At 36.8% G+C, this 12,911-nt stretch overlaps 1 protein-coding gene across 1 annotated transcript in view; it reads right to left on the bottom strand.

Annotated features, from left to right (window-relative positions):
* The window catches only part of COL14A1 (collagen type XIV alpha 1 chain), a 135,503-nt gene that overhangs the window by 15,019 nt on the left and 107,573 nt on the right, over positions 1–12,911 (bottom strand). The window contains exons 38-42 of the mRNA XM_085313433.1: positions 12,483–12,578; positions 11,102–11,155; positions 9,812–9,865; positions 2,793–2,846; positions 443–514 (exon numbers count right to left, since the gene is read on the bottom strand). Coding sequence (XP_085169559.1) covers positions 443–514; positions 2,793–2,846; positions 9,812–9,865; positions 11,102–11,155; positions 12,483–12,578 — 330 coding nt within the window. The remainder of the gene's footprint in view (positions 1–442; positions 515–2,792; positions 2,847–9,811; positions 9,866–11,101; positions 11,156–12,482; positions 12,579–12,911) is intronic.

Raw genomic sequence — 12,911 nt, 5'->3', positions numbered from 1 at the left:
TAACCACAAGTCAGCTTTTCATTCATGCAATAGTTTTTACAATCCAGTTTGAAAATCAGAATTAAGTTATTTTGGAAATATTCACGTTAATAAATAGCATACTTTATTTTCCTAAGAGTTGTTTGAAATACAAAGGAAAAAAAAGAGAATATAATTATACGCAGACTACAAATTCACATCCTGTTATGTTTTCAAACTTGTCTTTTAACCTTGTCTTTTGACTTTCATCCCTATATTCCAAACACTATTTGTAAGATCAACAAAAAAATTTAAGTATGAAAAAATGAACAAAGGAAGACCAATATGATGTTTGCTAGCCACTAATTGTGAACAGATTATGAGCTACAAATATTGTGCAGCTCTGTGCAATGGTAAAAGCAAAGGTCAGAAACCAATTAATGCAACAATAGCAAATATAGCAATATTAATTTATTTTACTTACAGGAGCTCCAACATCACCCTGTGGCCCTTGGCTTCCTGTAACACCTGGAACACCTGGAGCACCAGGTATTCCCTATACAGAATAAAAAAAAAAAGCAAATACTTAGCGGTGATGACAGTCAACACCCATGAAGCCTATTGAGAGAAATGACTGTGTGATGGAGAATACTGTACAAGCACCGTTCTTTCACCCGGCATTAAGAGAACTTGTTATTGTAGTCGCCCTGTTAAGCGCAGGTAAATATCAAAGCAAGAAGGCTACAAATTTTGTGGCTAAGTGTGGTCCTCTATAAAGTCCTAAGCGTAAATGACTGAAATAACAGGAAACAGAGGCAGACTTTTTCTCTCCCTCCCTTTTTATTTATTTTTTTAAAGAAAGCACTGATAYAGAAATACATTAAGAATTAATAATCCTCACAAAAATCAAAATAAAAATGATTTTGAGAAAATTCATTAGGGTTGCTAGCTGACTTCCTTTATCTCCTGGTCTATAGAGGAACAAAATGTTCTGGCTCCCAGGGCGCTGCCAGCCCTTCCTGGCCCTGCCACCTCCCCAGGCCTCCCATTTCAGCCCAGCTCAGGRCCGTCAGCCCCTGCCCCATGATGCTGTAGTGCTGCTGGTCCCCACCTGGCCATGACCCTGACCTTGCCCAACCACAGGCTGCCCTACCCCAACCCCAACCCCAGCCCACAGAGGCCACAGCCTAATTTCATGGGCTGCTAAGTTGTTGAGTACCACGTAACCTGCTGTCCTCACCTGTTTCTAGACTAAATGTGGAGAAACCTTATGTGCTAGACTTTTCTCATTTGTGATACAACTTAATTTCTAATAAAAACTAAGCATTTTAACAAATTCCATGAGGTACTGTGACTCACTAGATAATGACAGTCTCCATTCAAAACTAAAAATAAATGACTAAATTACTGAACTGCTCTGTTCTGTTATTTTTTATTTAGGAGTTACTGGTACTTAAGTTTATTGGTTCAGCATTCAGATGATGAGGAGTAAAAATCAGGAGACTGTATATAGGATTTTCCCTTTAAATATCTATTTTCTTATAATTAATGCAAATGTAACAGTCTGTCTTGTTTCCTGATCTGCCCAATGATAATGTAACAATTCAACACTTCAAGTTACATGGTATATTATGTTGAAATGCTTTAACAGGTAAACCCAAACCCAGACATTGCTTCCATGTTGTTTCCACACAACAAAACTGCGACTTCAGGTCCAGATTTTCACATCCTTATTCAGATAATCTTTGGTTTCATCTGATCTACATGCAAAGTATGGGATCATACTGGCAAAAATCTGGCTATTGGCTTTAAATATTCCATATCACAAAAAAAGGCTTATGCCTCAATATATCAGTACTACTAATCTTGCTGGTGTTTGCATTGCTCCTAATCAACAGGTTACCCCAATTCCAGCAATGCTGATCARTTGTTGGGCTTGACAGATATTTCCATTCAGATTAAATGAGGATAATAAAGAACACTTTTCCAAGGACTCAGCTGAATATGAGCTAAGTCAACAGCAAGAAAATGCAATGAGAAAGGTATTTGCGTATTTGCAGGGAAGGAACATGGCAGCTACATCTCCCAGATGTAAACAGGTTTGCCAGTCAAAGTCCAAAGATGCTGAGAGAAAAGACAACAGAGAAGTACATGTTGCAGGAAAAGAAGCACTGAAAGCATAGCCTGAGAAAAATACTTGAGAAAAATGAACTCGTTTTGGATGTTTTCCCAGGCATGGATTGCTGAAATCAAAACTACTTTCCACTAAGAAGGCATTAACCTTGCCTCTAACTGCCCTAGCTGAGAAGAATGAGACTTACTCCAGAGGCTAACGGCAAGCCCTCAAACATAGGTCTTGCTCTGAAGGTCGAAATGTGGCCTCTGCTGTCTTTCTTGATTACTCTAAGAGAGCATTTGAACACCTGCAAACACCTCCAGCCATGCAGGACTCAGCAAAACACAGTGGTTCACTTCAACTAACAATTTTCCACTGGAATTTCTTACAAAAACAGATTTCAATTTTATTTCAAATGCAAAGAGCATTAATTCCCTTTATATGGTGTAGTTACTTKACTGAATGCAAACTGTCAATCTACTGATGGAACAACCGTCTTTCTTCCCTATGAGAGACATTCTTCTTGAGCTAAGAAAGAACAGAAAGAAATGACACCGGGCGAGGAGCTCTGCCAACCCCATGAGTCATGTGAGAATTTTAACTTCCCAGGACAACCCTTGGCCTTGGCCTTTCTTCTGCCTAGATAGCAGCCTGTGACCTACAACCCCCTAAAGTTCTGCTGACTTTTATAGCAACAGATTCCATGAGCAATACTCACCATTGGGCCAGGAGGTCCTTGTGGCCCTGTAGGTCCATCTTTGCCAGGAAGGCCCTAGAAAAGAGAAATATATGCAATTTTGTCAGCTTTTTTAACACAATTTCTGTGTATGCTTATGAAGAATGAATTTGTTTCATTCATCTAAAAGATTTTTTCTTTTTTATTTTTCATAAATTAAGAAATGGTAGTACTATTGTTCTAGACGATGGGAATTTCTTTATCTGCACAAAGGAGGGTGAGTTTCTGAAAAAGACCAACCTATATTCAACGAAATACCAAGTAAAGTCTCACAATACTTTTGAAGTAAGAAAAAGCACTGTAAAAGTTTTGTGAAGGCACTTGACCTCTGAGTGAGTTTCACTCCTAATACTGCTGCAATGAGGTAAATGAGAGGATTTGCTGTCAAACTGCTCTACCATGAGATGGGTCACAACTCTAAATTTGTTCTCATTGGTTGCAACTATTCATAGCCGCACTGATTAAGTGCTGAAAGATGTTAACTGAGAGCACATTTCTGTGCCCAGCAGTACTGTACATATGTACTAGCTATCACAGAGGTCTTGATTCAGGAAGCTGCGTAATGAGACTTCGATAGGAATGCTCATGTGGTTTAAATCATGAATGTGCTTCAGAGCTTCCAGAAATTACAGCCAGAAACTAAAGATAACTTGGAGACTGGAAAGAAAGCAAATCATAGAAGAAAGATTAACCAGACGTAAAAAAAAAATACACTATTAATAAAGTAGTCTTGCAAATTAACCAAAATGCACTTTTTGCATCCACATGCTCAAAAGCACAGGCTTCTGAGCATAAATCAAAGATTATGGAGGTGAGATGATGGATTACATGTAAAAGATATGGAGGTGAGAGCAGAAGGCAATAGAGGTTTGGAAAGTGTTTCTGTTCATACAGGCAGTAAAGAACATTCTAAACTCCAAATCTCACAGAACTTCAGAAAAAAAAACCTTCTTGGTTTTCTACTTTTTTCTGATGCTTTATTTCAGACACGGTTTTAGTAATGAATATAGCAKGAACTGGTGGTTTTATGCTTTACATAATTTGGAAACTATGATTCAAAACTTTATATGGCACAAAAAATCTGGTTTGGGATTAATATCTGTTGTGTACCTAAAAAGGATTTTTTTTTTAATTCCACCAGAAGAGTGTTTTGGTGATAAAATAAGCCATATGGCTTATTTCCCTTCATATATTCCATGGCATATATTCCATTCATAAAATATCATCTGTGCATTCTTAGACTAGATGCGGAAAGACTTCTCTGTTTTGCAGTATAGCCACATGATTCCTGAAGTTTCATGGTCCAAAATAGGCCCTCTATTACAGTAAGAACTAAAGCAAATGTAACAGCAAAGTGACACTGAAATAAACGTAATACATGGCAACAATTTTAAGATATATATGGAGAAAAGATTCACAAAGAACACAAATAGAAGTGTGTTCAGTTCTCAAGTTGTTTTTTTCTAGAGGAGAGAGAGAATGCCATACAGAACTGTGAACTGCATTAAAAGTGATAAACTAGGGTTTATGATATTCTTTGGAAGAAGCATTTAATAATGAAGAAAGTTTTGAAAAATTAATTGACAGTTATCTTTYATAGTCTTTAAAATATGTCCCTGAAGAGAACACAAACTAGCCTATCTCCTTGTTTTTGCAACAGTTTGACCTCTGGGAAGACTGATACCTTCATATTTACCCAAATGTTTCACTTTTTAAAAGCAAAGATTTAAAAATCTGCTTTTATTTTTAATCAGTCCTAGTACAGGAAGAAAACTAGTTGGACCTCTTAAAGGCTTAACAACCAGGGAAGGGAGTGGACAGTTTTCCATGGACTTCCAGGATCTAATGTGGACTCACATAGGCTTCACAAGCAAAAATAATGCTGTATGTCCCTCCTTTCTACTACCCAGTCAAACAACAGAAACATCATTATGATCAGAAATCTTACATTTTCTTCACAATTTACTTCTTCTGAATAATAATCCTACTGTTAGTTGCTCAAGAAACATCTCCTTTCCATTTTCCTAAGATTAATTCCTCTTGGCACTGTCTCTGTATCTCTTGGCCACATAAAATCACCTCCTTTTGTTAGATGTGAAAATTGTTGTTTATAAATTAAGTSAAACGGAGGTTTGGTTCAAGAAAGRGTATGGCAATAACTATTCTCTCACATAGGTAAAAAGAYGAAGAGTGTTTGTTTATGCTGCCAAAGGGGTTTGAAGATGATGTTCCTGAGATCATCTGATGGCCAGAATGGATCTGATACTTATTCTGAATATGTCAGCAGTGAGTAGTGGAGATTAGTAGGTAACAAGAAGCTGGCAGAAATACTGAGAATCTATTTCTTCTGGCTCTTTCTCTCATTATTTTTGGGTGGAAATTAGAGGAAAACAAAGTACTGTGAGAATTCACAAAATCGTATTCAGAGCACTGAAACTTTAAAGAATATTAATCACTCACTCATTTACTGAAGTCTCTTTTCTTTGTTCACTCTGAACCATCCTCAGAATGACTGGAGGAATTGCCACCTAAACCCCTGTAAAATCTTAGCCCTGTTAAAATCTCAGCCCTGTTGAAGTCAGTGGAAACTGTCAGTGAAAAACACCTCAGTTTTGGTAGTTTAGACTTTGTTCTGGGTATTCATGAAGAGGTGATTTTGCAATTAAGACTAGACACTGGCAATAATTCAACCGAGGGTACTGAGTCCAGGCTTGAAATACTTCCATGCACATGAATTTTTCTCAAAATACATGACTGTTCTGCATAGATAGAAGTATTCTGACTAATCTTTATATCTGTTGACAAGTCGTTGTTATTGCCGGAGAAAAAAAACACTATGTGATTAATTCAGTGTATTATGGTGCAGCTCACAGAAGAAGATTTTGCATCAACAGCAGCTGTTTTTAATTAATGGTAACCCTGGAAAAGAAAAGAAATGTGGCTTTTTTTGAAAACTTTGCTCAAAACASAGAGCCTTTATTCAGCCACAGTAGGCTAGTTCTGCCTCAACAAACAGTAATGCTGACTTAGCATAACCTCCCTCTTTGTGAAACTACCAGTAGCATCTAATAGCTAATACTTGGAATAATAGTCAATATTCAGAAAATATTTCTGTACTAATTCTTCATAATTTAAAGCATATATATATATATATACTTTAATTTATCCATGCCACTAAAATTAAGATCTGGAAGATAGTATTCCTTTCCTCATATATCAGGGTCCATCTGACTATGTCTATACTAGTAAATTAAATAGGCCTGGAGGGCAGAAAATGTGGCATATATCCATACCTGCAGCTTCACAGGAAAGAATCCAGAGGTCCTAGTGGACAAGCAGAACCCAAGCCAGCAATGTGTCCTTGCAGCAAAAAAAAAGGCCAACCACATTCCTAGGCTGCATTAGTCAAAGTGCAGCCAGCAGGTCCAGGGCAGTGATCTTTCCCCTCCCAGCAAAACAGTGTATAGTCAAAGTGTCTACTTTGCCACTAGTTTGCCACTAGAAGCAGGAGCTAAGACACTGGATCATCCTTGCTTTCAGACAGATGTACCTCACTGCTGGACCAATGTCTCCAAGCAGGATAAGGCAGCACTGGTGAATCTTTCTGGACCCTAACATAGCTGCAGTAGCTGAGCAAGAGAAAGCARTCATCAGACAATACAACTTGCTGATTCCACCTTAGCAGGCGTGTAGGGAAACACATCCAAAAAAGCTTCCTCCAGGAGAACTTTCCAACCTTCTAAAGAAGAACATGTCACTCCCCTGCACCATGCCCTAGCCATGCCTTCCTGAAAGGAAGGTATGACCAAGAGGAGACACAGGCAACAGTGAGAAATGGCAAGGTCATGGGCACAGCAGRTTCAAACTCTGGATCTAGAGCTATGGAGATCACTCCCTACCCTGTTATGAGGAGGAGCAGTTGCTCCAGATGATACACTAGGCGTCTCTCATCACAGCTGTGTAGGTCTGTCCTTTCGGGTGGCCTGCACTTTGCAAAAAAGAATGGGAATTGTAACTGTGACCTAGCCTTGGATAGGAGCCAYGATATATGGGAAAAGAAAGACTTTTCCCCCTCTACTGACACATCTAAAAAGGGCAAGTCTTAGTCTGCTTCCAAACTTTATACTTTTGGCTGAAAGAGATGAATCAAAGGCACAAGAGAATCTAATTACTGACTGTTCAGGCCACACACTAACCAGCAGCATAATGTCAGTTTGGGTTCTCTAGCATGTGCAAATCTAACTATTTTTTAAACATGCTATCTTGGGAGAGCTGGTATAGAAATACAGTCTGACTTCTTTAGTACAACTTCTTTATATGGCCAATTAAAAAACGATACAGCATGACAGGACACCAAGTATTTTCAAAATAAAACCATGATCCCCAGCCATAAAATTGGAAGAAACCATTTTGGATTTTATATTTTTAATGACGTTCTTTTGCTGACAAGAGGGGAAGAGACTGCTCTCAGTGTGAATCTGAAATGTAGATTTAAACCAGTTACTAGATAGGTTTTAAAACATTATGGCTATTCAGAGAGTTTGTTTTATTATTGGAAAACACATTTTTTACTCTGTTTCAACCTTCAGATAGTCATTTTATTTCATCTCACTTTTTTCATAGGGTGAGCAATTCATTGTTAAAATGATCTCTATTTGAATTCTACACAACTGATTAGGGGAGATGCTCTGTTTTTTTTAAATGAACTATTAAAATCCAAGAAAAACATAAATAAATAAACCAGAGATTAAAAATTGGAAGTACAAAAAATTCAAAAATACAAAAAGAATTTTTGTAGATTCATTGTTGAATTAAAATAATAAGAGGAAGAAAAAGATTTTTTTCTCAACCGATTTCAACATAAAAAAAAGAAATCATGAATGCTAGAAATTAAAACAAAGAGGAAGGAAAAAGAAAGTAAAAGTGAAGTGATTTTGACTACTAGCAACTAGAAGAACTCTCCATTCACAAACTTCTTGAATCTTGTAACATTATTCTCAGTTCAGCAAAGCTCTCCAATATCTTCCATTAAATATCAGTCCCATACTTATCTTCCACTAAATTCAGAGYGGTTTAGCTGTTTTTTAAGTGCTTTACAGCACTGGATCCACTATAATTAAAATTTTTCAATGAATAACAAATACTAATGAGAAAATGAAGGCTAAGCTAAGAATAACATGGAAAAAAATCAATTCTAGCCACGTAATAACTGCAAAACAGTTTGAGAATTTGGCTAAGCAGAGGAAGCYTCACAAAGGGAACATTATATAAAAAGGCAATTTATTTCTCAGCAGTTTTCCAGTCCCCATTTGTCGTTGCTGTAGTTATGGCTTTTAGAATGATGCCTTTCTCCAGCGCTTGCCCTTCAAAGAGATCATGTAGTGAAATCACTGGTTTGAATCTTCACCCATTAAAAGCAATTATGTTGTCCTAACTTCAGTGGAATCAAATGAGTTACACGACCATAAAATTAGTATAACATCATTGTTTGTTGCCATAGAAATAATTGCTGCAGGACAAGACTGCACAACRGTCACAGAGCAAATAACTGGCTAACAGGCTTGACTTTATGAGATCTAGGCAATTTATGTAGTTTCTTTGTTTCACATCAGAAGAAAGTGAACTCATGAACCAATCATGATTATCATTTCTATATAAAATGGCAATTTATTTAATTGCTTGCCTTATTCCAGATGACACTGGGGCCCTCTCCCAGCACTACATGCCTTTTCCCTGACTGTACCAAAAGCCTTTGCCCACACCAGTCTTTTTCCCCTGCTTTTCTCAGAAATATCATCCTTCTGCATAAACTTGTTGAGTTCCACATGTGGGAGAACTAGACTGGTTCTGAACTGCTGGTTRACACGTACAGCTTCAAGCCCCAAGTCACTGGGACCTGGCTATGAGCTAGATCAGACAGGATGGTGGCAAGAATCCAAAYGTCAAGCAGGCTGTAAGCCTTTAAGAGTAGGTGACATCAAACTTGGGGAAATTAGCATAGAAAATTCCAATAAATTCTAAAAAAATGAGCTTCTATACAGAAGAAAGCATAATAGTATTATAAAGGGGAAAAAGGAATATGTTTACCTTCCCATTTCACTCATAAATCAGCTGAAAATTAGAACCCATCAGGTGATAAGGTTGTGCAAAAATTTCTCTCAATAAAAATACCTTCTCTTGATTTTAGAGGAAAAATATGTCAATGCATGGCCCAAACTCTAAAGTATCTTCAGTGGAATAACTTATATATTTAAAGATAAGATCACTGTTACAAATTTAAGAATGTGCGTAAGCACCATATTCCTATAGGGATTATTTTTATAACAGACTCTCAGTTCAATGCCAGAAACCCAAAGAAGTTCCAGATTTCACTGCAGTTAAGTCACATAAAATATCAAAAAAAAAAAAATCATAAGTATATAAATGTTGTTTAAGGGAAATTAAAAGCCATATTTAAGAGTGAACTTCTGCTGTAAATAGTACCCTTGTGTCATGCTAACAATCACTTTCAAGCACTTGACTAATAGTATGAAACAAAAGACTTGTTAGATGATGCTTTGGAAGTCCAGTCAATAAGAGTTGATAATAGTTTCTAAGGAGCCTGGGAAAGCACTTACAGATTTATCTGCTTAAAATAATACGAAGGTTTTTTACCAATACCTAGACAGAATGTAATTACATTCATCTTTTTCTACYACAAGCAGAAGGAAGTTGACTAAAAGTTGATACTATTCTTTAATTCTTCCTTACATGAGTAGTTAAATTAAATATACACACAGTACAAGGTTCCTCATCACCATTCTAGTACTTGTCTGATCTAGCAGATGAAAAGATACTCCACCCTACCTCTGCCTTCTCTACTGACTGGTGCAGACATATGGATCTCCAGAAGTGGCAAAATGTAAGTGACAAAGTATAGTAAATCAATCACACTGGTAAATATATCCATTACAGAATGGAAATTCTTAAAACAAACACAAAACATGCTCATTTTACCTTACCCTTTGACCTTGAGCTCCATCTCTTCCCGGTGAACCTGATGCTCCTGGAATACCCTAAGCATTATAAAGAGAGGGCGAATTATGAGATCAACTTAACACATTCCAACAAAATCACTTTCCAATAAAACTGTATTAAATGCTTTTGGATAAACAGGAAGAACCAGGGAGTTCAGATACTGGGTGGAGCTGTAGAAGAGATTCAGTACAGAAAGCATTTCTGTGAAATGAGAGATRGTTAAACAGACCTTGTTAAAATGCACAGGTTTCACATCCACTCGCTACAATCCTCTGTGAATAACGCAGACGATTCAGTCAAGGCAGGCTTCCTACCTCACAAAGCTGAGGAGAGCGCTTGATTTCCTAAATCATTCCAGTCTCAAATCAGTGCAACTCTACTGCACTACATCAGTTCCTTARCCTGAAAACAAAACTACCATTTCTCTCTCCTGGTTTTAGAAGGGAGTCTCTTACCATGTTACTTGAAGTCAGTGCAGTAGCAGCAAAGGGGGAAATACTTGAACAAGAACGATTACATGAGTTAGACAGCAGAGTTCCACATTCTTCAAATGAAATCTCACCCTCCGGCACATGGAAGGCCACAGAGCTGCAGTGTGGGACTGCTGCTGCAGTGGTGCAAGAGGCTAACAAAAACTTATTTATGAGGAAAGACTGTACAAGTTTACTATCCCTAGCACACAGGGACACAGGCAGGAAACCTGGCAATAACCAACAAATATTGAAGGGATATAATCGCAGTGGAAAAACATTTGTAAAGGGATGAGCAAATGATCCTGGGAAGTAGCAATAAACTGAAATTAGGAAATGCAAACTCTATAGATTAAATATCAGTCACCAAACTGAGAAAAGATTCACTGTGTCCTACAGCTTTTTAAGATACCGATCTTATGAAAGATAGAGTCAAAAATTTAAGTGGCTGGTCTATCCTCCTAGATAACTCCAGGTGCAATTTTATGAGTTTAAAATAAAAACAAGTAGATAGTAATATGCAAGCAGAAATCTAAGACTGGAGCCTATGAGCCTATAGAGTCCTAATTTCAGTGTTTTACAAGGTCAAGAAGATTAACTTATTCTTTAAAATCAGACCCTGAATGATTTGGTGAACTACATACCAGCATACCCTGGATTCCTGATTTTAAATCTCCTTTCCCATTCACAAAAGCAACACACTTCTCAGCAGCTTTGGATATGCGCCTTAAGTTCACAACAGTGCCAATCTGACATCCAAACTCAATCAGTAAGTGACAGATGAAACAATAACTAAGGCAATACCTGCAGGCCAGGAAAACCAAGATCTCCCTTCTCTCCCTTTTCACCTGGCGGACCCTGTAGATTAAGAATTACACATAATAAACCAAATATATGGTTACTTTCCTGGTTTCAATAGTTACTCCAGCATCTTGAGAAAAAACAAATTCATCAAASAACAACAAGATAGACTGTTTTTCCTAGTAAGTGCAAATTTGCAGACTATATTTGCAAAATTACAAATTAAGTATTTACATAGGAAATAAAGAAAAGGGAACTCATTTTAAGAGACTTCAGAATTAACCTGACAAAACTGCGGTCTTTACATTAAAAATGGAAGTTGTATTCTTTTCTCTTTGCATGTGTCTATTTTTCTTCAGCCCTCAGGAATATTTCGTATAATGATAACATCAATGGAGTTCTATAGAAACTATACATGTTTCAGTGGTATGTATATATGATAATGATATTTCCTGGATAATAAACTAATTTTAAATAAATTTTAATAAATAAATAAATTCTGTATAAAATAAATTTTATACAGAAACAATATTTCTATGAAAGAACAGAAAATATCATTATAATTAATGTATTTTTGATTTTTCTCTGATGAGATCATCAAAATATACAGTTTTCACAAAATACTTCATTATATTTTTTACAGTGGTATCTCATACATTGGTTATAAAGAAGTATATTATACTGGAGCAAACTTTAAAGAAAAGTCTAGTAGGTAAAGATGTGTATCCAGTACCTTTGAAGGCTAGTGTGATTCAGGGCACCTACAGGAATTGTATATAAGCCAAGATTAGTGCTGGTGATTCATTATTCTATCAATGTGCCTTAATGATGAAATTCTGAGACCCATTCCACAACCACATTCAAAGCTCCAGGCCTAATCATCTCCTCTAATGATAGTCTCTGTAAGTGTTGTAATTACTATTGTAATTACATTTATAATTACTATTAATTATATGAAATTATAATTACATTTGTAATTACTATCGCTTAATTTTGCGGTGTTTTTGCTTGTGGATACCTTTCAAATCAGAATTGATCTGAGATGAGCAATACCACAACAAGAAAAGGGTAAAATATTATATCTTGTTTCTGAAGCATGTTATGACCCAGTGAAATTTTTTTCACTTGTCTCCAAGTCAAATCTCTCTAGATTAACTAAAAGTTCAGCTCCACATACGAACAAGCATGGTGATGCTGAACCACTGGTCAGCTGGTCCACTCTAAGTTAAACCCAAATTTGTGACTTTACCTTAAACATTGAAATTCTGAAATTTGGATTCTGATCAGGACACCAGAAGAYATTTCAATTCAGTCTAAGGTATGTGTTGTTCTGAACATCACAGTACAATAGAAAATACAATCCTATTGCTTATATAAGACTCACTGGAAGCCCTTGAATAGAAAGTCCACTGGGTCCTTGAGGTCCCGGAGGTCCCTGGGGTCCTGGAACACCAATTTCACCTCGAGGTCCATCTGGTCCCTAAAGTAGCACAGGACATAAGTTAAACTCCTATCATCTGGACAAAGGCAGCTTCTATTTGAAGAATTAAACGCCGATGGACTCAAAAACATCTGAAATATGAGTAACACTTGACTGGACAGTTAGAGTTCAATCTAAAAAGGCCTGGTTCCTTTATATATACAAAAAGGAAGGCTTATGCTGTGACAGCAGCATTCCAAATTTTATTTCCTTTATCAAGAAAGAAACATGACAGGCAGTTGTTTTGAAAAGAGACACCAAGAGACCAAACACCAAYAGTATTTTACCATTCTTTTTCCGCAGCAACATCAGAGACAATCTGGAACTCATTTC

The sequence above is a fragment of the Rhea americana genome, unplaced genomic scaffold, assembly GCF_003343005.1.
Source record: "Rhea americana isolate MKP2758 unplaced genomic scaffold, rheAme1 scaffold_0, whole genome shotgun sequence".
NCBI lineage: Eukaryota > Metazoa > Chordata > Aves > Rheiformes > Rheidae > Rhea > Rhea americana.
This window is presented reverse-complemented; position numbering and strand designations above follow the sequence as displayed.